At 54.5% G+C, this 24,516-nt stretch overlaps 3 protein-coding genes across 3 annotated transcripts; 1 reads left to right on the plus strand and 2 right to left on the minus strand.

The window, feature by feature from the left end:
- Window positions 1-9,872: 9,872 nt before the first annotated feature.
- On the plus strand, window positions 9,873-11,352 carry LOC130603693 (histone H1.10). Its single transcript, XM_057417649.1, has one exon. The coding sequence runs from the start codon at window positions 9,973-9,975 to the stop codon at window positions 10,636-10,638; it is 666 nt and encodes a 221-aa protein (XP_057273632.1). The 5' UTR covers window positions 9,873-9,972; the 3' UTR covers window positions 10,639-11,352.
- A 4,174-nt stretch (window positions 11,353-15,526) lies between these two features.
- LOC130603697 (histone H2A type 2-B) lies at window positions 15,527-16,211 on the minus strand. Its single transcript, XM_057417652.1, has 2 exons — window positions 16,173-16,211; window positions 15,527-16,096 (listed from the first exon to the last, which is right to left on the minus strand). Exon 2 carries the CDS (start codon window positions 16,029-16,031, stop codon window positions 15,651-15,653), a length of 381 nt encoding a protein of 126 aa, XP_057273635.1. The 5' UTR covers window positions 16,032-16,096; window positions 16,173-16,211; the 3' UTR covers window positions 15,527-15,650.
- A 1,401-nt stretch (window positions 16,212-17,612) lies between these two features.
- HMCES (5-hydroxymethylcytosine binding, ES cell specific) lies at window positions 17,613-24,073 on the minus strand. The gene is made up of 6 exons (XM_057417648.1): window positions 23,827-24,073; window positions 20,610-20,753; window positions 20,237-20,356; window positions 19,584-19,744; window positions 19,036-19,228; window positions 17,613-18,664 (listed from the first exon to the last, which is right to left on the minus strand). The coding sequence occupies exons 1-6, from the start codon at window positions 24,007-24,009 to the stop codon at window positions 18,458-18,460; spliced, it is 1,008 nt and encodes a 335-aa protein (XP_057273631.1). The 5' UTR covers window positions 24,010-24,073; the 3' UTR covers window positions 17,613-18,457.
- Between the last annotated feature and the right edge of the window lie 443 nt (window positions 24,074-24,516).

Genomic DNA, 24,516 nt, shown 5'->3' on the forward strand with positions numbered 1-24,516 from the left:
AGACGTGTCCTGCACTGCAGCCTGCACTGGACCCACAGCACAACCAAACCTCCTGCACCCGGGCACCAGCAGGACCATGGAGCATGTGTTGCCTCAGCACCCTTACACAGACACGGATCCCAGGGCTCAGGGAGCACATGGGGTGTTAGCCACAGGTTTCTGGTCATGAGACACGTGTGTTGCAGGCTCACTCGTGCACACACAGGCAACAGGCAAGTGTTTATTTCTTCACATACAGGTATATTCAGAGAAGGAGACAAAATGAGCTCACGCATAGATATGGCTGCCCTCATAGATTTCATGTACATATCAATATGTAAATATATTCATACATAGCTATTAAGCATTTAAATATGAATTGATGTAGATATAGACACAGGTAAGATTAGAGGTATAGAGAAAATGTAGGTATAGATGCAGATACATAGCTAGATATACATACATAGGAACGTGTGTGTATGTACAGATGTTGCCTCTCACCCCATGCATGGAGGGGCAGAGATGATCGTACACACTCAGACACACTTGAAATTATATCATACTTCAAGGCCTCTATTTGGGTGTGTGCATGTGTGAGCTTTTCTCTCTGTCTACACGCACAAACACCCCCCATATATTTTAATATACAGGTGTGTGTGGTATATATGTAAATAAAGATATTCTTTCTATGTTCCTCTGTATTTTGTGTATACATCAACAGGCCGTATGCATGGGGGTGCATGTGTGTGTGTGTGTGGTTTAGGTATCTTCATCTTTGAGCAAGGGAGGGATGGAGGGAGGTGGGGACAGGAAATGCAAGAAGAAACAGACGCATAAATAAATACATCAATGAACTGGCAGTGGAGATGGGATTTGTGCGTGTGCGTTAGGAGACGGGGGATGACCGGCTCCCTCCTGCTCTCTCCCTACACAGACAGAGAACATAAATGGAGATCAGTACCCGCATACATGCAGATGCAGCCCAGACGTTACAGATGGAGTGGAGGAGAGGGGATCCCCACCTGCATTTTTAAGGGTGCAGATGTGTGTGCGGGGCACGTTCTGCCCCTCTCTGTGTAGTTCTTGTCATTCAGAGAACGACAGAAAATGCATTAGTTACATACAGAAGTAAATAAAGTCTCTGTAGGAGAATGTATGGGAATAGAATCATAGAGTAGTTAGGGTTGGAGAGGACCGTAAGATCATCCAGTTCCAACCCCCCTGCCATGGGCAGGGACACCTCACACTAAACCATGTCACCCAAGGCTCTGTCCAACCTGGCCTTGAACACCTCCAGGGATGGAGCATTCACAACTTCCCTGGGCAACCCATTCCAGTGCCTCAGCGTCCTTACAATAAGGAACTTCTTCCTTATATCCAATCCAAACTTCCCCTGTTTAAGTGTATGACTACTGCATGTGCATGCTCATGTATGTATGTATGCACATGTGGGTAGAGCATGAGTATGTGTGTGAGCAGCTCTCACTCTCTAAGTATCTATGTATATACATGCAGAGAGTGTGTGTCTCCAAGTATATATAGATGGGGGATACCATGTGTGTGAACATCTATGATTGTATATGTTGTAATATATAAAAGTATATATTAATATATATACACATAAATCTCTATTAACTTATACATATTAATATATAGAAAGTGTATTGTGTGTTTGTGTCAAGTATGTGCTCACTTGGTGCGTGTATATGTATATATATGTGTAATATATGTATATGTGTATATGTGTATATATGTGTATATATGTATATATGTGTGTATGTATATATGCATAGGTATATGTGCAGAGAGAGGTGAGTGAATGGGTCCCTCTCCCCTCCATATGTGCATTATGTATGTGTGTGTGAGAACAGCTTTCTCTCTCTGTATATACATATATGTATCTCTCTCTCAGAACTTGTGTGTGAAGGTCCCTTTCTAAGCATAGATATATATATATATGTGGTGAAAGAATGCTGCGTGTGTGTGAACAGCTCGCATGTGCTCTGTGTCTGTTTGATCAGCACTTTAACTATGCAAGTATATATAAAGAGGATTACTTGTGTGAAGTGTCTGTGTATATGCAGAAGCATCTATAGAGACATAGCTGTAAGAAGACAGAGCATTGTGTGTGTGAATATAGCTATCACTCCCTCTCTACACACAGATACACATAAGCTTATGTAATGTGAGCATATATTTAGGACCCCCAGAGATCGTACAGGGGAGGGATGAGAGTGTGTGTGAGAACATCAGTGTATGTATATGCACATAGACAAGGGTAAAGGGGGGGGGGGGGGAACAGGACTCTTGAAGTTTATATGACTGTATCTGTATGTGTGCATGTGTATATGTATATAATATACTTTTTATATATATATATATACACATACCTATATATATATAGGAGATCTTATGTGTGAGACCAGCTCTCTGAACAGCTCTCTTGGTGTATATGTATACATGGACAAAGGCAAAGGGGGAAGAGACTGTTACCTCTGCCCACCCCCAATAGCTAGGTATATACTTGTATCTATATATGTGTGTATACAGCAAGCGAGACCTGTATAACTGTGTGAGTGAGAAGCTGTCTGTCTACATGTATTTATATAAATATATAGGGGTCTACATATAGGAAGATAGCTGTGTTGACAGCTCTCTGTATACTCTTACATGCGTTATGAGAGAAGCGTGTGTGAAAACAGCAAGCTATATAGAACACACACCTATATGTGTAGCCATATATGTTACACATATGTATACGTATGAATATATGTATATATGATTACATAAGAGTGAAAAGTAGGTGTGTGACCAATCTGTGTCTATATATGTATATATGCCTCTATATATTCATATACATGTATATATAAAGAGAATAGTGTGTGAGAGGGGCTCTTGCTATCTCTGCTTATGCACACACATAGCGAGAGAATAGATTGTGTAGTATGCACATATTGTTGTGCACCCAAGGATTAGACGTGTGTAGGGAGGAGAGAGTGATGGAAAATGTGTATGTGTGAATTGTTCTTGCTTGTTTTGTTATGTATATATGTGTATGTGTCAATATATAGCCATAGCAAGAGATGGAACGTGTGTGAACAGCTCACGTGTGCTCTGTATATATGTGTGTCTGAACACCACAGTCTCTACCTACGTATGCACATATAAAGAGGATTACGTGTGCTGTGCCTCTGTGTATACAGAAGTACATATATATATAATATACATATATGCATGTATACAGGCATAGCTGTAACAAGACAGAACACTGTGTGTGGGAGCACAGCTATCACTCCATACACACGGATACACATAAGGAGCATATATACCAAGATATAAACATATGGCTGTATATATTTATGCACCCCACAGATTATACAGCGGGTAGACAATTGTATGTGTGTGAGCATCAGTGTATGTATATGCACATAGACAGCGGGTAAGAGAGAACGGGGAATAGGCTATGGAGTTTATATGCCTGTACCTGTATGTGTGTGTGTGCATATACAATATATGATACACAATATAAAATATACCACATAAATATACTTTTTCTATATATATACCCATGAACATACATATATGTACATACATAAATACAAAACACATTTTTATATATAATATATATTATTTAATAAAACATATATTTTTATATATAATTATGTATGTATAAAGTCTTGTGTGTGACACCCATTCTCTGAACATCTTTCTCAATATATACAAACAATATATACATGCATACTATACATAGTATGTATGTAATATAGTATGTATCTATACATATGTATGTAGTATAGTATGTATATATAGATACATACATCTCAATATATATACATAAATATAAAACATATTTATATATAAAATATATATTATTTAAATAAAACATACATATATATTAATATATAATATATATTTATATATGTATGAAGTCTTGTGTGTGACACCCATTCTCTGAACAGCTCTCAGTATATGTATACATGGGCTGGTGTCAGGGGGAAAGAGTGATGCCTCTTCCTCCCACCCCCAGTATCTATGTATATACATGTATCTATATATGTGTGTGTGCATATAGCAAGAGAGAACTTATTTATATATTTCTATTATAAATATATAGTGTATTTATATATATTTTAATATATAAAATGCATATATTTTAATGTTTATAGCTTTTGTTATAATCAATAATCTGATAATACAATATTGTTACTATAATGACAATATATTATTAAAAATATTAATAATATATTAATATCTAATTAATCTACATTTAAATTCTACTAATGAATTATATCACTAATTAATTATATTAATATAACTATTTTTAATATTAATAATTGTAATACATTACATGACATAATTCTATAGAGACCCACACATTTTTTTATATATATGTGTATATATATGTATATATGTACAGTCTTGTGTTTTGAGCCCAGCTCTCTGAACAGCCTTCTCAGTATATATGTACATATGGGCTGGGTTGGAGTGGGGAGAGAGTATTACCTTTGCCCCCCCCTTCCTCCAATATCTAAGTATATACATGTATATCTGTATATGTGTTCATCTAGCAAGAGACCTGTGTTACTGTGTGAGTGAATAGCTGTCTATGTGTATGTATATAAATATACAGGGGTCTATATATTGGAAGATAGTTGTGTCAACAGCTCTCTGTGTACTCTATATACACAGCGAGAGAAGTGTGTGTGAGAACAGCAGGCTATATTGAAAGCACATCCATGTGTATAGCCTTACATGTATACATAGAGAGAGAGTAGTGTTGGGTGTGAAACAGCTCACTCTGCATACAGACATAATGAGGTGTGCAGAGGGAGAGAATAGGGTGGGTTTGTGCAAACAGTACGTGCTCTTTTGAATTGCATACCTATATATGTATAGGTGGCTATGCATCTATATGCATAAGTGTCTTTGTATATGTGCCTGTATCTATGTGCATGTGTCTATATGAGATGTGTATGTGTAGGTATATATGTATGTGTATGGATATGGATATATGAGAAGTATGTGTGTGACCAATCTATGTCTATATATGTATATATGCCTCTATATATTCATATATATATATATATATATCAAGAGAGGAGTATGTGTGTGAGAAGGGCTCTTGCTATCTCTACTTACGTACACACATACAGAGAGAATAGACTGTGATATATGCAAGCATTTTTATGCACCCCAGGGATTAGACGTGGTAGGACGGAGAAAGTGATGGAAAACGCGTGTGTGTGAATTGCTCTTGCTCATTTTGTTACGTATATCTGCGTATGTGCCAGTATATAGCTATAGCAAGAGATGGAACGTGTGTGAACAGCTCTGTATGTACGTGTGCAGAGCCAAAGGACACGGTCCATCTCTCTGTGTGTGAGCAGCTCGCTGTGAGCTGTGGATATGCAGTTTTCCATGGAGGCTGTAAAGGGTGCCTCTGTGTGAAAAGTGTGTGTTCTCTGGTGTGTGTGTATGTATATACATACATACATACATATCTACACACATATATGTGCACAGAGACACATAAAGCAAGAGAAGGCAGGCAGGTCTGTCAAAGCAGAGCTCTCCCCACTGTATGCATGTGTGTATGCACGTGTGCTCACTGTGACTGATGTCTGTGTTTGACCAGCTCTCTCCACCCTTTCTGTCAGTATTTACCCTTGTGCGTGTACAGCGACAAAGAACTCTGTGCACCTCTCACTCCCACTCTGTATATGTGGATATATGCGCTCGCGCAAAGAGATGCATGTGTGTGAGAGGTTTGTCTTTCATTATATGTGTATAAATGCGTAGTTTTACACAGTGAGAGAATTATGTGTGTGTGAACAATTGTGTGTGTGCGTCTCTTAAGTATGCATGCCAATGTACAGCACAGAACCACGGCCTGCTTTGTGCTGAAGGGACCTTAAAGCTCCTCCAGCTCCAACCCCTGCCACGGGCAGGGACCCCTTCCACTGGAGCAGCTTGCTCCAAGCCCCTGTGTCCAACCTGGCCTTGAACACTGCCAGGGATGGGGCAGCCACAGCTTCTCTGGGCACCCTGTGCCAGCGCCTCAGCACCCTCACAGGGAAGAGCTTCTGCCTAAGAGCTCATCTCAGTCTATGTGTGTGTGTGCACATGGATGGGTATACGTGTGCATATATATGCATGTATATGTGTTATATGTATATTTATATATAACAATAATGTATGAACAGCTCTCTTCCTAAGTACACCTGTACGTATAAACATGCAATGACTGTTGTGTTTGCTCCTGTATATATACACATGTGTACAGTATATATGTGTGTGTTTATATGTATATATGCATATATGCATATGGGGGGTGTGAGAGAGAGCAGCTCTGTGTGTACACACATGTGTATGTATGTGTATATATATACAGACTGCAAGAGAATTCATATGAACAGCTCTCCCCCCATGTATACACACGTGTGTGTGCGTGTCTAGAAGTGTGTGTATATATCTATATATGCATACATATGGAGAGAGAACTGTGTGTTTGTGTAAGCAGCTCTAATTACATATGTATAGATGCATGTAGAGAGAAGTATGGGTGAAAGGTCTCTCAGTGTCTATGTAAGTGTGCACGTGTGTGTGTGAGAAAAGCTCTCTACATATACCCGCAGTGAGAGAGACTATACACACATATGTATGTATGTGGTTATGGAACCCAGAGGCTGCACATGTGTATGGGGTGGGGAGAGGGAGAATGATAGAAAACGTGCGTGGGCACTGCTCTGGCTCCTACCCTCAGGCCTGTGTGTGGATCTCTCAGGCCTATGTGTGGCAGGGGAGAGTAATGCATGTGAACAGTGTATGGCTCTATGCCTATAGAGATGTATACAGAGAGTACTGTGTATGTGCATTGACAAGTATGGATGTGTATCTGCAGTGCTATACATTGGGGGGTCTGTGTGTGAATTAGCTCGCTCTCCCATTGTGTGTGTATGTACATATATACAGCTGTGCACACAAAGAGGGGTTGAGAGAGAGCAGTATGAGAGCAGGCCTCTCACTCCATGTCAGTCTATGTGTGTGCATTGTGCATCCATACATGTATGTGTGTGTATGTTTGAACAGCATGTGCTCTCTGCCCCCTCCTTCTCTCACACACTCTCTGGAAATAGGTATATAGGCACCTATATACATATGGGGATCTATACGTGTATATATAAATATATATACATATATATAAAAATATGGCGTGAAATGTGTCCATAAGTGCACATGCATACATAGATGTGTATATATAGCGAGAGTGTGTGAGAATAGGTTCCCTGGTGTGTGTATGTATAGAACATGTGAGAGAAGCATGTATGTATGCGTGACCAGCTGGCGTATATGTATGTGTATATATATATATATATGACAGAGAGACACATGTATGTGACCAGGACTCACTCAATGTGTCTCTATAAGCACGTGTGTACATGCAGGGAGAGCACACGTGTTGGGGCTGTTCTCCCCCCCCTTCTCTGCGTATCTATCTGAGAAGCACAGATACACACATGTACATACACACATGTACATACACACACACGTACATACACACACGTACATACACACACACACATGTACATACACACACACACATACATACACGGCCTCCCGAAGGCTCGTACTCAAACACATCTTCGTGTACCTACACACGTGTGCACTGGGGGGGGGGATATGTGGGTCCACCCCCAGTCACTACATGCTACCAACACACAAGGGGCCATCACAGACTATCACTGCCCAGCCTTGACACCCCCCCACTGGAGAGCTTTGATTGCGATACTGACATGTTTATGTCAATATACAGCATACAACATACAATATTAATATCAATATACATCAATATATGTTAATGTACAATTAACATCAATATACAACATATATACAGCCTGGTGTTTGTGTGGGTGCATTCACTTGCACCTCTCTTACATTCACAGCTATTACAGTAACTAATAACTATTATATATATGACATATTCCAGATCTATAACAGACACGACCCCCCCCCCCATACAGCCATGATGAACAGGCAGCCCAGCAGCAAGCTTCCATTTGGTTACAGCACGAGATCTGCACACAGAGACACGCATGTTCCACACACGCACACACACGGATCTATACATTACACAGCTTAACACACACACACGGATCTATACATTACACAGCTTAACACACACACGGATCTATACATTACACAGCTTAACACACACACGGATCTATACATTACACAGCTTAACACACACACACGGATCTATACATTACACAGCTTAACACACACACACGCTATGGGGTTCCTGGGGGGGGGGCGGAATCCGTGCCCCCACCGCAGCACCTCGCAGCTCCCGAGGCCAGACACAACTCATCACAGGATGTCCGGACGCCGCTGATGGGGGACACCCCGCTGCTATGGGGTGGTCTCTCGTCGGGGGTGTAGCGGTGGTGATTGAGGGCACCCCGCTGCGGGGAGCAGATGTGGGACACGGCCGGGCAGGACCCGGTCTGGGCAAAGGGAGAATCCAGCGGGTGGCCCTAAGGACCACCCCGGTGGCAGCGGGGGCTCGTCCCCGCCGGTGCGGGGGGCCCGGGAGAAGGAAATGGCGGAAAGGAGCGTGGGGATGGGGAGGGGGGAGGCGGCGGGCGTGAGCAGGGGGCGGGTGCGAGAGTGTGCGGAGCCTGCGTGTGAGTGCATGTGTGTGCGCGTGCATGTGTGTGCCTGTGCATGTGTGTGCGCGTGCATGTGTGTGCCTGTGCATGTGTGTGCGCGTGCATGTGTGTGCTCGCGTGCATGTGTGTGTGCGCGTGCATGTGTGTGCATGTGCATGCATGTGCATGTGTGTGCGTGTGCATGTGTGCGCGTGTGCATGTGTATGCGCATGCATGTGTCTGTGTGTGCGCGTGCATGTGCATATGTGTGCGCGTGCATGTGTGTGCATGTGTGCCTGGACACCCCCGGAGGGGGCACACGGATCCCCCCACACTTACAGGGTCAGAGGGAGCCCAGGCCCGGGGCTCTGCGAGGTGGGGACCTTGTGCACACACCCACACCCCCCCCCCCCCGGGAAGCCTTGTCACAGCACCGCTGCTGCCCCCCACCCCCCCCCTTCAGCCCATGCAGAGCTACGGAGTGCAGCGGGGGTAGGAGCCGACCCCCCCCCGCACTGCACCGAGCCGGGGTCCCCCAGACCCCCCCCACCACCAGCCGCGCTTCCCGCATCCTCCGCTGCGGGGCGATGCCCGCCCCAGGGGGGGGGGGGGGGGGGGGGGGAACCACTGGACACGCAGGGCTGCCCCCTCGGGGTCCCGGTCTGGGCTGCCGCGGGTGTGGGGTCGATAGGGGGACGGCCCCCGCCGCTGGGGCGGGGACCCCCGGCCTCGGCTCGGCGCCTCCGCGCTGCTGCCGGCGGCCGCGGGAGGGCGTCGCCTGTGTTAGTTCCCTCCGGAGAACGCGGGGCCAGCGCGGCCGCCGCCGCCCCCGGCCGCCCGCTGCCTGCCCCCCCCCGCGGCGGGCCCTCTTGGGCTGTGGGAGGCGGCGGCGGCGGCGCGGGGGGGGGTCGCGGCAGGGCTGCAGCCGCCGCCGCGCCGGGCGCCCCCCTCCTCATTGCCTCCGCCGCGCCGGGCGCGCCTCCGAAATCGCGGCGGGGGGCGTCGTGCGGCGCGCGCCGGGGGGGGCCGTGGCGGCGGCTGTGCGGGGGACAGCGGGGCGCGGCGGGAGGCGCGGCGGGAGCGGCGCGGGGGGGGCCGGCGGCGGCGCGGGAGCCCCGCGAAAGGGCCCCAAGAAGCACAAGTTGGAGCTGGCGGTGGACCAGGCTGTTGTTGTTCTCAACGTGGTCCGCCCCGCGCCCATATAAACGGCGGCGGCGGCGCCCGCCCCTTCCAGAGCGCGGCGGCGCGGAGCCGAGCGGAGTGGGAGAGCAGCGCGCGCGCCCGCCGGGCCTCCGCCACGCCGCGGTGCCCCCGCCAGCCTCCGTCCCGCCCACCCCACGGCACCATGTCGGTGGAGCTGGAAGAAGCCGATCTCCCCCTGACCGAGGCGGAGGAGGTGCCGCTTGCCCCGGAGAAGAAAGCGGCCGCAAAGAAGGCGAAAGGCGGCGGCGGCGGCTCGTCGTTGTCGCCGTCGAAGAAGAAAAAGAACAACAAGAAGAAGAACCAGCCGGGCAAATACAGCCAGCTGGTGGTGGAAACGATCCGCAAGCTGGGCGAACGCAATGGCTCCTCGCTGGCCAAGATCTACAATGAAGCCAAGAAGGTGGCCTGGTTCGACCAGCAGAACGGCAGGACCTACCTGAAGTACTCCATCAAGGCGCTGGTGCAGAACGACACACTGCTCCAGGTCAAGGGCACCGGCGCCAACGGTTCTTTCAAGCTCAATAGGAAAAAGCTGGAAGGAGGTGGCGAGGGGGGCGCGGGCAGCAGCGCCCACAAGTCCCACAAGAAGGCGGCGGCGGCCTCCACGTCCCGGCGGGCGGAGAAGAAGCCGGCGGCCAAGAGCAAGAAGCCCGAGAAGAAATCCCATAAGAAGGGAGCGGGCGGCGCGGCGACGAAGAAAGACAAGGGCAAAGCCAAGAAGGCCACCAAGAAGGGAGCCGCGTCCCCCGGGGGCAAGAAGGTGAAGAAGTCGGCAAAGCCCAAGGCACTCAAGAGCAGGAAGGCATGAGAGCGGGGCGCAGGGAGCCCCCCGCCGCCCCCGGACTGTGAGCCCCGCGGCACGGACTGCTCCGCGGACGGACCCCAGGGGACCCGCTTTGTCTTTGTGTTGCTGACTCGGCTCCGCAGCCGCTGCTGTACGCGGTGAGCGGGGCTGCGGTTGTCCCAGCCCCCCCTTCCAGCCGCCTTATTTCCTCCACCCCCCGCTCCCCCCATCCCGCGGCTTCTCCCCGATCGCGCCCTTTTGTTGTCGCCCCTGCCCCTCTCCGCTTGTAAACGGTTCCCGTTCCCCCGCCCCCCCGCGTCCTCTCCCGTTCCTCCCCGGTGCTTCCCGGGGATTTTTCCCGCCCGGTTTCTATGGCAACCATTGCGCGGCGGCGCCCCCGCGCCACGTGGGCCGGCTCCCGCCGCCAGGGCCCGCGCCGCGCCCCGCCGCCTCCAGCAGCCACGGCGCCCCCTATTGGCTCTCGGCCCCCGCTGCCATGGTAACGGCCCGTTGGTCGCCAATTGGTTGCCGCAGCGTCGGGTGCTCTTAAAGGGGCCGTCCGCGGGGCGCGGGCTCAGGGCGCATCGCCAATGGCCTTTAATTCTGTTTGTAGCCGGTTTTGGGTTGATTTCCGTTATTTTTACGTGTGGGGGAGGGGGACTTGGGGTGACTTTTTGGGTTTTGTTTTGTTATTTTTTTTCATTTATCGTCGTTTCGAATAAATTGGTACAAAACGCCGCTCTCCTGTGCTGCCTTCGGCAACGGGAACCCCAGAGGCTGCAGCTCCCCGGACATGGAGGAGACCCCCCCGCACTGCCCTGCCCGGAGCGGGAGTGCGCTGTGCGGTGCGAGCGGCAGCGCGGGAAGGCAGAGCCCCACCGCACACCCAGCCCCGTGCCTATTTATAGCTCCCGCTGCCGAGGTTGCATAAAGCCCTGCCGGGGATCTGGGCCAGCCTGTGCTGTCTGCCTGCAGCCCCGCACCCACCACGGCGACCCTCGGCCTGCAGCGGGGAAAGCCTGACCTGTGTGCTCTGCAGCAGGGCAGGGAGCAGGCAGAGGTGCTGCAGCAGCACCGCACCTCGCAGGGGGCTGGGGTCAGGCCAGCCTGGCTGCAAGGGAAGATGTCAGGAGCAGCCTCACACCACGCTCTGCCACCCCCATCAGTAACAAAGGGGAGCATGAAGCAGGAGCATCTCTCCCTCGAGCTGCTGCCAGCCCCCCTGAGCTGCTGCACCCAGTGTCTGGAGCACAGCACGGATCAACCCCAGGCACAGGATCCCCTGAGCAGGGGACAGAGTGGCAACGGCCATGGCCCCAGACCCTATGCAGCTGCTTTATTCCTTTGCCCCTCAGAACACCAGCAGGGAGAGGGGAAGCGAGTTTGACTCCCTGAAGAAAGATCCATCAATACATTCAAGGCAAGGGAATCTAGGAGAGCTCCTCAGAGCCCAGCGAGGTTCTGCAGCTGGGAGGCTGCAGCCTCCCTCCGGGGCTGCCCACCCCAAGCTTGAGCCTCTGCTCACAATCCCCAGTACCAGGAGAGCTGCCACAATCCCTCACACACCTGGGGTTGCCTCCTTGGTCAACAGACACTGCATGTTTCAGAGGGCTGAGGAGTTGCTCCTGCAGGGTCCCGCTGGTCCCGCTCCAGTGCTTCACTCCAGCCTGTAGTTCCCGAGGCTGCAGGCAGAGGGGTGTCCCCTCCCCAAGACTGGGGAGTCAGACCAAGGGCACCTGCAAGGCACATTGCTCCACTGGTAAGGAACCACACTGCCAAGGTCAGCACCACTGCAAAGGACCAGAGGCATTCTTGTAGGCAAACATTGGGCAGCTGAGGGCAGCAGGAGGCAGTGGGCAACACTTCGGGGTCAGCATTTTACCTCAGAGAAGACTGCCAGGGGCTGTGCTGCTGAAGCATCCTCAGCAGCTCCCACAGGTGCTGACAGCCACAAGGATCAGGCTCTGGAGACAAACCTCCTGGGACCAGTGACTCCAGTCTCATCCCCAGACACAGCCAGTACCACAGCCATGTGGAGGCTGCTGCACGTGCACAGAGACAGCTCCGCTGCCAGCGCTGTGATCTTACCTTCTGGTGCCCATGAGGCGGCAGGGGAAGAGCACACGCTCCCGTAAAAGCAAAGACCCACAGACACCCTTCAGGGTCCCAGGACCACTGGGAAGCCTCTACTCAGCCAAGTCCTTCACATTCCACCAACTCAACTGCTCTGGTGCTGTGAGGCATTCAGAGGAACCAGAACCAGAAACGCTGCTCCACAGAACCTTTCTGCGGAGATGCAGGCTCGAAGGTGACAAAGTCCACTCCAGCTTCCTACCAAGACTATGACTTCTCCTCTGCCGGTGATGAGGATGCTCAGATGTGGAGTTCAGGAGGTAATGCGGGTCAAGCACCTCAGCAGTGCTTGGCGACAGACAGGATTTCCTTCGGGCTCCCTTGTGACAGCCCAGCGGGTTCATCACGTGGCTGGCGGAGGCGGCTCAGCACTGAGAGCACCACAAGTGCCACCAGCTCCCAGTCACAGCTGTGGGCATCACCCCACCAGCATGGGCAGAGCCACACCACACCTGGGGCGGCTACAGAGCTCCTGAGCCCTGGGGGTGCAGTGCAGCACCCCAACACATCCCCATCACTGCCCCAGGGCACCCCAATTTAAAGCCTGTTTCTGCCTTTTGCAGTGGACAGCACTGGGACAGGGCAGGTGTCAGAGACCAGCCCAGCAGCTCCAGTCCTGACCCACACCTTCCATAGCCCCACACAGCCCTCACCAGCACCCAACTGACCATGCTAGAAGCTGTCTGAGACTCACACAACACTTTCTCCCCACGACCCAAGCAGGGAGCAGCTCTGCCTCGCAGACCCATCCCCAGACCAGCAAACCAGGAGATACCCAGCAAAGGGAGTGAGACGCAGCCCCTTATCTGCAGACCTCTCCCCACCCCTTCAGGACCAGCTTTTCCTATCTCTGCTTACTTGCCTGCAGGTCACCCACAGGGTGCCAGTGAACCCATCAGGTGGGAGGAAGCTCGTGGCTCCAGCCTCCCTCCTCAGGGGCAGTTCAGGCTTCCTGGTGCTGGTCACAGAGCAACCAGGCAATGCGACGTTCCCATAGCAAAGAGCCAGGTAAGGGTTTAACCTGCTCCCGGGGCAGGAAGAGACTGCTTGTCTGAGGGAAGGGCAAGCAGGAACTCTGCCAGGCCACATCTGGTGTTACCAGCAGTCCTTGAGGAAGCTGCACCAGAGCTCCTGCAGCCCAGGCATGTAGCAGGGACAAGATACAGCACATTGGACAGCGTTCAAGAGGGAACCAGTTTAATCAGATACAGGGTTTGCACCATTCTTTCCAGTATCACAAGTCTGCATTTGCTGTAAGAGGTACAAAGCACTCAGGTTGTACGGAACATGGGCCTGGGGGGAACGAGAGGGACAGAACAAGACACTGGGATACAGACACATCGACCTCTGCGCTGGGAAACCCCTCGCCCCATTTCACCACAGCAGCAGTCACTTCCAGGAGGAAGAGGAGGGATCCTGGGGTCTGTGCTGGCCACCCCCTACCCCTCCACAGTCAGAGCATCCCAGGGGACATGTCTGCACCCGCATCAGCATGACATATTCCACGTGGGAGTGAAAACCCCTTCATAAACCCACTGACAAGCACCGGGTTCAGCTACTCTACAATAATAACAACAAACTTGGAGCCAAGGCAAGTTACTTCATCACAGGATATAACAGCGGATTCAGAGGTTGAACACATGCTACTTACAGCACATAAGGAGGATGCTCATTCTTGCTGTTTACTTAAAAACCACATTGTGAGGGTCCAATCGCCCGACACTGATGCATGCACACGGGGATCGGCCCCCATGCAAGCAGGGCAAGCTGCCTCTGCACCAGCCATCCTGGGTGCCACAGGCAGGAAACCGGCCCCGCGCTCACCCTGAGCCCACACAGCCAGGAAACGGACACGGCACCAGCCGGGAACGGGCTCAATACAGACTCCAGGGGGCTTAAAATCCATTAATCCATGGAGGGTTACAGTTAACGGAGATCATCGTTGCTTTATTTCCCAGAACCAGGAATAATGCGGAACAAACAAACAACGGAAAGGAAAGACACGGGAATGTCATCTCCGGGAGTGGAGCCAGGGCTCGGGGAGCTCCGGGCAAGGCGAAGGGCTGCTGCAGCCGGAGGGAGGCAGGGATGCAGCCACAGCAGAAGATGGCAGCTCCCGCTCCCGCCTGACCTTGCGACGCTCTCCGAGGGGATTTGTCACCGCAGCCTCCACCCCACCCCACCCCAGCAGGACCCACGGCGCAAGGGACCCTGCAGCTCCCACCTGGGGGTGCTGGGGAAGGTGACTTTGCAGGGAGGGACCCGAAATAAGGGAAAGTAAAATAAATAGGAGCAGAGCTTCTTGACAGCGGGCGATCAAGAGCTTCACCAGGAGCAGGACTGAGCAGTCACTTCTTGCCAGAGGAGAAACTTTTCCTCCTTTTCACATCCCCAGCCCCTGCCCTCCCCGCTGCAGTGAGGCCGGGGGCGGGAGAATGGCTGGAGGGGGGGGGAAACTGCAGCATCGAGTCCCAGCCTCACACTGGGGTGAGTAGGGGAAGCTGCGGGGGAGTCTGCACAGTCCCGGGGTGCTGGCGGAGAGGAGAAACATCCGGGGGTGCCCGTGGCCACCCCAATGCCAGCCCAACCACCCACAGCAGCTCCGCACCGTGCCCCAACCATACAGCTTCGGGTGCTGCTGCTGCTGAAAGATGCGATCTAGCTGCCTCCTCCAGACTTCCAGAGGGAAGAGGGGCAGGATGGGGGCACAAGCAGGGCCTGGCCTCCCCCAGCGCCCTGTCGCAGCCCGGGCTGGGGGCTAGCGGGGGTCTGGCAGGGTGTTGCCAGGGCTCAGCACCCAGCCCGGGCTGGGGGACAGGAAGGGGGACCCCAACCCCATGAGGAGGGGAGGTGGGGCAGTGGCGAGAAGGGGGCCGGGGGTGGAGGGGCTGAGGGGGCAGCGCTCACTTCTTGGAGCTCTGCGTCTTCTTGGGCAGCAGCACGGCCTGGATGTTGGGCAGGACGCCGCCCTGCGCGATGGTCACGCCGCCCAGCAGCTTGTTGAGCTCCTCGTCGTTGCGGATGGCGAGCTGCAGGTGCCGCGGGATGATGCGCGTCTTCTTGTTGTCGCGGGCCGCGTTGCCCGCCAGCTCCAGGATCTCAGCCGAGAGGTACTCCAGCACGGCCGCCAGGTACACCGGCGCCCCGGCGCCCACCCGCTCCGCGTAGTTCCCCTTGCGCAGCAGCCGGTGCACCCGCCCCACGGGGAACTGCAGCCCGGCCCGCGACGAGCGCGACTTGGCCTTGGCCCGCGCCTTGCCGCCGGACTTGCCCCGGCCCGACATGGCCGCAGGCAGCGGCCCCTCGCCGCCGCCTCGCAAGGAGCACCGCGCACAGACGGTCCCGGCGCCTGCGGGGACACAAACCCCGTTACCCCGCGCCGAGCCCCGCCGTCCCCGCCCGCTGCCGCACAGCCCCGCGCTTACCCGCAGCCGCCGCCGCTCCGCCCTGCGCGCCGCCCGCCGCCGCACTGACAGCGCTGCCCCCGCCGCGCCGCGGATATCGCTGCCCTCCCCACCGCCCGCCCTTCCCATTGGTAGCCGCCGAGGCCGGCGCGGCGCTGATTGGTGGCTGCGCCGATCCCTGATTTGCATAGGGCTCGCAGCGCCCCGGTTCTGCTGCGGGGCCGGCGCCCAGGGCAGCTCCCGGTGGGGAGCGCCCGAGCTCGGCACCTGCCCTGAGCTCCCCCACACGGGTCTTTGGCCGGAGCCTCGGTGGGTGCCCCTGCAGCGCAACCGCACCCCCGCTGCCTCTTTTACCCTGGCCAAGCCCCCTCCCCAGCCAGAGCCGCTCCTGGGATGGTGCCAGGGTACCCGGGGAACCCCACATGGAGCATCCTTCCCGCCGGCAGCGAGCGGTGCCCTCCCTGCCAGAGCATCATCCTTCAAAGAGAAACGCTGCTCCCCAGCCAGTTTTGGTGCCAGGTCACGCCGGGCTGCTGCTGTCATCTCCCACCAGGCAGGAGCAACCATTGCAAACAGCGCTGAGCGAGCAGCCAGGCTCCAGTTAAAGGTGCTGTAGCTCAGCAGTAACGCCTCCTCATTAAACCCTCAGCGTAGGGGTTCTTATTTTGGTGATGCTGCTGCTGGTGCTTAGAGCCTGGAGGGAGATAATCTGTACCCTGCGTGTCTGCATTGCCGCTGCCCCCCCAGCGGAAGGATGATGTTCCCGAGTGGATAAGGTGAGCAGCCCCCACTCGTGCTCAGCATCTTCGCTTCCTCCACAGCAATTGGAGACCCGGAATGAACTTGAGCCGATGACCTTCGGAAAAGCCTGAACTGAGCAGCTGAGCCTCTCACCCGGCAGGAGCGACGGCGGGACAGGGAGAGAAACCTGCCCTGGGGCTGCTGACACAGAGGTGACAGCCCCAGGCACCTGAAACCCTCTTTATTGTGCCAGGAACAGTGCCTTTCTTGCCTCAAGTCACCATGGGAGTGCTGAGGAGCCAGCCAGCAACAGGCTTTCTGGCTGGAAATCCTAATCCCACCCCAGCTTCCCATGAGCTAGGAGCCCTTCTGGGCTCATGAGGGATTCAGGGATGGATTTGGCTCCAAGAGCGCTCGGGACTCCCTGGATCCCTGTCTTCTGCCCCACTCTGCTGTCCTCCTCCAGGGATGAGCCCCAGCTACAGCCACCCCTGCAGCTCCCCAGGGACGGATCATACAAGAGGAGACCCAGAATAAATCCCTAGGAAATATCTTCCTCTGGCAAATTGAAATGCTCCAGCAACAGGGCCCTGCCAGTACCCTGAGAGCTCAGCAGTGGGTACCTGGCCTCCCCCTCAGCAGATGGGGAGGAGAGATGAGCTCTCCCTGCAGACCAAGGCTGGGGTGGGCAAGGGGTACACACACACACGGAGCAGGGTATTGTGCAGTGAAGCAGTGAACTCCATTTTATTGCTTCCAACAGCAGTGAATCGGTGCTTTCCACCAAGGGTCCCACCGTGTAAGGCTTTTGGTCTGTAACATCTGGCTGTGTACAAAATCCCTGACCTCAAACCCAAGCGCCCGGCGCTGTTGTGCAGCAGCACTTTGGTGAGCTGAGCTTTCCTGCACGCCCTATGTGAGCCAGAGCATCAGTCCTGTGCAGACCAGGAAAATCTGCCCCGAGCCTTCAAATCCCATTAACAAATGATTGCAGGAACAACGTGACCAGACGCGCTGCCCCAGGCTCCCCTCACGTAGCTCCTGGGTTTGGAGCCAGGGATGCACGTGCTGCAGCACGGGATGACTCTGGGCTTTCCTCCTGGTGCTTAGTACGTGCTCCTCAGTATGACAGAGGGTGAGAGCTTTAGAAAGGAGTTTGTACAGAACCAATAAGGAATGAAACAGAAAAGAGGCATTAGTTTGATACCAAAGTAAAAGGGAACAGCAGGAATATGAACTATGAGCACTGTCAGCAGGCAGCAGCGACTCCTCCCTGGCAGGCTCGGATGCTTCTCAGGGCTTTATCTGTGCTTGGCACAAGTGAGTGGCTGGAGGGAGGCCAGCAGGTTACATCCTCTCCCATCAGCACCAGGCAAAGCCAAAACCTTTAAAGACAAACACCAGCCTTTAACAAAACACCGAGAACAGAGATAACAACCTAGAGCCTTGGATCAATACCTGAGAGGCTCCGAGGATCTCAACACCATCCACAAAGCCTCCCAAAACCACCATTCCTTGTGCTTCAGGAGACCAGGAGGAGGAAAGATGCCTGGGTCCAGCTGGGCCTAACCCTTGTGCTTCTTGGTCGGTGGCTCCCCCTCCTTCCCCAGCCACTGCTGCAGGATTCCTGCACTGGTTTTCCTGGGGGAAGGGCTGTGGCTGAACTGCCTCATCCCCTTGGGCAAATCATTTTCTTTCTTCTGGGGAGAGCCCTCCTGGGAGTTCTTCAACCAGCCCAGCATCACTTGGTTGCTGGAGGTGCCTTTGGCCTCCTGGAGAGACAAAAGGCAGTGGGAGAGATGTCAGAAACAAGGCGGGAGCTGATCCCAGATGGGATGTGGAGGCTGGAGCATCGGCCCTGCTGCCATCAGCCACATCCGCAGGAGGTTCCCCAGCTGCTGCTGGGAAGAGGCTTGTCCCCAGCCCCATTTCAAATGGGATTTGCCTCATTTGGCAAAGAAAGCCTGGCACAGGGTGAAGGTCTACTCGTGGAAAGGAGGGAAGGGAATCTATGCAGGGCTGTGCACTCCTGCATGGAGCACAGGCAAGCCCTGCACATGCTGCCTGCTGCTGCCCCTCCAGCCAACAACTGTCCCTGCTCAGGGATGTCACCATGGCCAAGCTCTCCCACACCAGCACCCACCTTCTTGGCTCCCAGCTCGATGGGTGCCAGGCACTCGGGTGCGTTGTTGCGGATGCTGTTGACAAAGGTGGAGACCGGATGGAAAACAATGTTCTCTATGGGCTGGATGAGTTTAACCGCTTCCTGGGTTGGCACTTCAGCGAAATCCAGCCATTTTGTGATGGCATCGTCCCCGTCCAGGATGGCTGGCATCCTAGGGGATGAGACAGTCAGATATGGCAGAGTGCGGGGGCAAAAGCCAGGCTTGTAAGCTAGGAAGGAGCCGGCAGCTTAGGAGGAGACCCTAAAACCTCAGTGTTATCAGTGTTGTTCTCAGGTTAAAGACAAAACCACAGCACTGCACCAGCTACCGAGGAGGAGAGCAATGACTGCTACAGCTGAAGCCGGGACATCTGGAAAGGGCATCAGCCAGTGGTTCCAAAGGAGCTGGTGATGCTGTATTTCCCCCAGGACATCAGGAGGAGGCAGGGCTCCCTGCCTGCTGCCAGACCAGTGTTAGGCACAGCTTCCTCCCCTGCCCTGCAGCCCCCTTGTCCCCTCTCACTTGCCTGTGATGGATGAAGCTCAGGTCCTTGGAGGCATCCACAGTGATGATGGTGTATGTGTACAGCGCTTCTCCTCCTGCCGGCGGCTCCCAGCAGTCAAAGATCCCGGCCATGGTGAGCAACCTCCATCCTTTCCATTCCTCATCTCCCTCCTCCTCCTCGGCCTGCAGGAGAGAGGCCCCATTGCCCATCAGAGCTGACCCACAAGAAGCTGCAGCACCACAGACCAGCTGGAGCTGTGACAGGTCAACAGCTCGGACCTAAGTGATGAACTGAGCTCATCTGAGGGCTTCCAGGAGCCCTTCTCCTGGTTCAAGGTAACTGCAGGAGAGGAAGCAGGAGCCTCATTGTCCCGCAGGAGAGCCGGCTCCTCCCGTGCCTCCGAACACCCATCAGCCAGCTCAGCAAAGAAAGAGGTAGCGAAACTGCCAGCCCGGTCCCCTGAGCCACACATCACCCCCATGCAAATCACAGCAGTGCGGAGCACTGAGCCTGGCGCTGCTGCTGCTGCTGCTGCTGCTCTCTCAGGCCAGGACCGCACAGGGACACCCCCAAGCCCCAGCAGAGACAGCCAGGGATGGGCCCGGCAGAGGGAAGGGGCTCCAGCGGGAGGGAGCAGGGCTCCGAGCTGGGTGTAGGGGTGAGGGATCCCGTACCGCGGTGTCCTTGGTCTGGGGGAAGTGGATGAAATACGGCTGCTTCCCCCTGCTCTGCTGCTGCCACTCGTAGAAGCCATCAGCCAGGACCACGCAGCGCTTGCCCTTGAGCAGAGCACCCTGGGGGGAAAGCACAGGGGTGAGCAGTGGCACTGGGCAGGCTGCGAGGGAGAACGGGGACCCAGCCCAGCCGTGATCAAAGGTGTTTCACCAGCAGCTTCAGTTCTTCTCTTTCAATACAGCCCCAGTGCAGGGACTCACCCCTGCGCAGCTGGGAAACAGGGATTGGTACTCGCCAGCGAGATGCCCCAGCTCTGGTTTTTGCTGGCTCCAAGATCTCCCCAAGCTGGACTCACAGCCAGCAGCAGCTCACCTTGTAGGAGGCCTTGCTCAGCATGGTGTCGCTGCGGCAGTTGGAGGTGTTAAACGGCATTTTGGAGGGGTCGTCCTGTTTGAACCAGGAGGGAACCAGGCCCCAGCGCATGTCCATGAGGACCCGCTCAGAGGAGTCAGCATCCTTAGGAAGGAGACACCCCAGATCAGAGATACATCATGGGGACCACGAGCACCCCTACAGACCGAGAGGGGCCTCACGGAGCCCTGCGGAAGAGGCTTCCCCCCCCCCCCATGCAGAAACAGCCGCTTGTTGGAACACTTTGCACATTATTAAAGGCTTTTCTGTATGAATTAATGTTCAGCACAAAGCCCAACCGGGATAAATGATAGCACAGAGCCTCAGCGAGGCTCACCCTGCTGCTCCCTGCAGGAAAGAACACGGTTTTCCTTCTGGGCACACCAATGGCCGTGTGGGGCTGGCACTGGGGTCCTCAGCACTTCCCTCTTCGCAGCGAGGTCCCGGGGGTGCAAACCTCACCTTCATTTGAATAACGTGATTTTGGCTGGCCCGGGTCCCTGGCACCCTGTGCTCTGCACAGCACCTGCCCTCGGACACTGGTTGTGGCTTTCACTTCCCCCCCAGCTCGCTCTCACTTTCTGCCCGCAGCACACGGCTGGGGACCGAGGCCTGAAGAACGGCCGTAGATATATACATCTATATATGTAAATAGATATATACATCTATATATGTGTGTATATATATAGATATATACATCTATATAGAATCATAGAATCGTTAGGGTTGGAAAAGACCTTAAGATCATCCAGTTCCAACCCCCCTGCCATGGGCAGAGACACCTCACACTAAATCACATCACCCAAGGCCTCGTCCAACCTGATCTTGAACACTGCCAGGGATGGAGCATTCACAACCTCCCTGGGCAACCCATTCCAGTGCCTCACCACCCTAACAGGAAAGAATTTCCTCCTTATATCCAATCTAAACTTCCCCTGTTTAAGTTCTAACCTGTTACCCCTTGTCCCGTCACTCCATTCCCTAATGAAGAGTCCCTCCCCAGCATCCCTATAGGCCCCCTTCAGATACTGGAAGGCTGCTATGAGGTCTCCACGCAGCCTTCTCTTCTCCAGGCTGAACAGCCCTAACTTCCTCAGCCTGTCTTCACACAGGAGGTGCTCCAGTCCCCTGATCATCCTCGTGGCCCTTCTCTGGACTTGCTCCAACAGTTCCATGTCCTTTTTATGTTGAGGACACCAGAACTGCACACAATACTCCAGGTGCAGTACTCCAAGAGCAGAGTAGAGGGGCAGGATCACCTCCTTTGACCTGCTGGTCACGCTCCTTTTGATGCAGCCCAGGATATGGTCGGCTTTGTTGAGTCTTAAGCAGCTTGTTGACTGCTTAAGGGGAAATTATAGAATCATCATAGAATGGTTTGTGCTGAAGGCACCTTAAAGCTCTTCCAGTTCCAACCCCTGCCACGGGCAGGGACACCTTCCACTAGAGCAGCTTGCTCCAAGCCCCTGTGTCCAACCTGGCCCTGAACACTGCCAGGGATGTGGGACCCCAAGGCAGGGCAGGAGGGTAGGAGGAATGCCCAGACCAGGGGGGTTCAATTCAGTGCACCCAGCTTCACCCCACTAAGCACGGAAGAGCCGCAGCTCATCGGGCACCCTCTCATGTGGAAACCAAGCGAGACGCAGCAACAGCCGTTGTCGTGGTTTGAGCCCAGCCGGTAACTCAGAACCACACAGCCGCTCGCTCATGGGGAGGAGAATGGAAAGAATGTGAACCCCACGGGTTGAGACAAGAACAGTCCGGTAACTCAGGTGTAACACAAACCCACTGCTGCTGCCACCAATAATGATGGTAAGGGGAATAACAAGGGGAGAGAATATAAAACTGAAAGGGGAAAAGGAAAAGAAAGCAATGAACACGAGTGATGCCCAATACAACTGCTCACTACCAGCCGACTGATACCCAGCCCGACCCAAGCAGCGATCTGGGCTTTCCGGGTGACTTGCCCCAGTTTCTGTATTGAGCAGGACCACTCCTGCTGACCCCAGAACCGCTCCTGCTCACCCCAGGACCGCTCCTGCTGACCCCAGAACCGCTCCTGCTGACCCCAGAACCGCTCCTGCTCACCCCAGGACCGCTCCTGCTGACCCCAGGACCGCTCCTGCTGACCCCAGGACCGCTCCTGCTCACCCCAGAACCGCTCCTGCTCACCCCAGAACCGCTCCTGCTCACCCCAGGACCACTCCTGCTGACCCCAGAACCGCTCCTGCTGACCCCAGAACCGCTCCTGCTCACCCCAGGACCGCTCCTGCTCACCCCAGAACTGCTCCTGCTCACCCCAGGACCACTCCTGCTCACCCCAGGACCGCTCCTGCTCACCCCAGGACCGCTCCTGCTCACCCCAGGACTGCTCCTGCTGACCCCAGGACTGCTCCTGCTCACCCCAGAACCACCGTACTGGCCATACTGGCTGGGAAGGCTCTGGAGAGGCTGAAACTCTCCAGGACACGGTCAACCACTGCGGTACCGTTATTCACAGCTCGGAGGTGAAGGGTTTGGCTCTGCTCCCCCCACACCGTGACCCGCACACAGAAGTGCTGTGAAAGGAGAAAGCCCCAGAAACCCCGAGTAAACCCAGCCAAGCACCTACAGACACTGCGGGAAAATCTGCCACAGGCAATCGCTTACATAGGAATTTGGGAGAAAACAGAGCACTGCTGGAAGCGTGGCACCAATCCCCCCCCCCCCCCGCCTTAGGAGCACACAGGTACCAAGAAGAGATACCTGTGCAATGAGAAACTTCACCGCAAGCTGCACACACTGAGCAAAGAGGAGCCAGAGAAGCCGGTGATTCTTTACAGGAGTAACACACACTTCATCCACAGCCTGGGAACTCTTCCCTGTGAGGGTGCTGAGGCCCTGGCACAGGGTGCCCAGAGAAGCTGTGGCTGCCCCATCCCTGACAGTGTTCAAGGCCAGGTTGGACACAGGGGCTTGGAGCAAGCTGCTCTAGTGGAAGGGGTCCCCTGCTCGTGGTTGGAACCGGACGAGCTTTAAGCTCCCTTCAACCCAAACCACTCCATGGCTCTGTGACCGCGGCTCACACCGGGTACCCCCGCCCCATCCCAGCCCGGGCCAACCTCGAGCTACCCCGCAGGACGCGCAGCGGCCGCGGCGCCCTTGTCTCGGTGCGGGAGGAGGAGAGCAGGGCCCGTACCTGCTGGAGGTGCCGGCGGGACAGCAGCACCGGGCCGCTGGACTGCGGGCCCTTGTTGTACGAGGGCCGGTACCTCTCCGCGCGGATCCACTCGGGCTCCCGCCGCCGGCCCCGCCGGTCGCGGTAGGCGCAGGCCCGACGGAGGTTGTCGGCGGCCAGGGAACAGGCGGTGCGGCCGCACATCCCCGCGGAACGGAGCGGAACCGGGCCCAGCGCTTCGATAGGGCCGGGGCAGCGGCCGGGCTCCGCCCCGCGGGGAGGCGGGTGAGGGCGGGCAGGCAGCGGCTCCGCCTCCTCGGGACAGGATGGGAGCTGGGGCACGGCCGGAGCGATGCAAGGGCTGGAGCAGCTCTGCTCTGGAGCCAGGCTGAGAGAGCTGGGCTGGGTCAGCCTGGAGAAGAGAAGGCTCCTTAAGGGGAAGACCTGAGAGCAGCTCCAGTGCCTAAAGGGGGTACAGGAAACCTGGAGAGGGGCTTTGGACAAGGGCCTGTAGGGACAGGCCAAGGGGAATGGGTTTAACCTGCCTGAGGGGAGACTGAGATGAGCTCTTGGGCAGAAGCTCTTCCCTGTGAGGGTGCTGAGGCGCTGGCACAGGGTGCCCAGAGAAGCTGTGGCTGCCCCATCCCTGGCAGTGTTCAAGGCCAGGTTGGACACAGGGGCTTGGAGCAAGCTGCTCTAGTGAAGAACCCC

This window comes from Pezoporus wallicus, unplaced genomic scaffold, assembly GCF_028554395.1.
Source record: "Pezoporus wallicus isolate ANWC-B61680 ecotype Strahan unplaced genomic scaffold, APGP_CSIRO_Pwel_v1 contig_8542, whole genome shotgun sequence".
NCBI classification, from domain to species: domain Eukaryota; kingdom Metazoa; phylum Chordata; class Aves; order Psittaciformes; family Psittacidae; genus Pezoporus; species Pezoporus wallicus.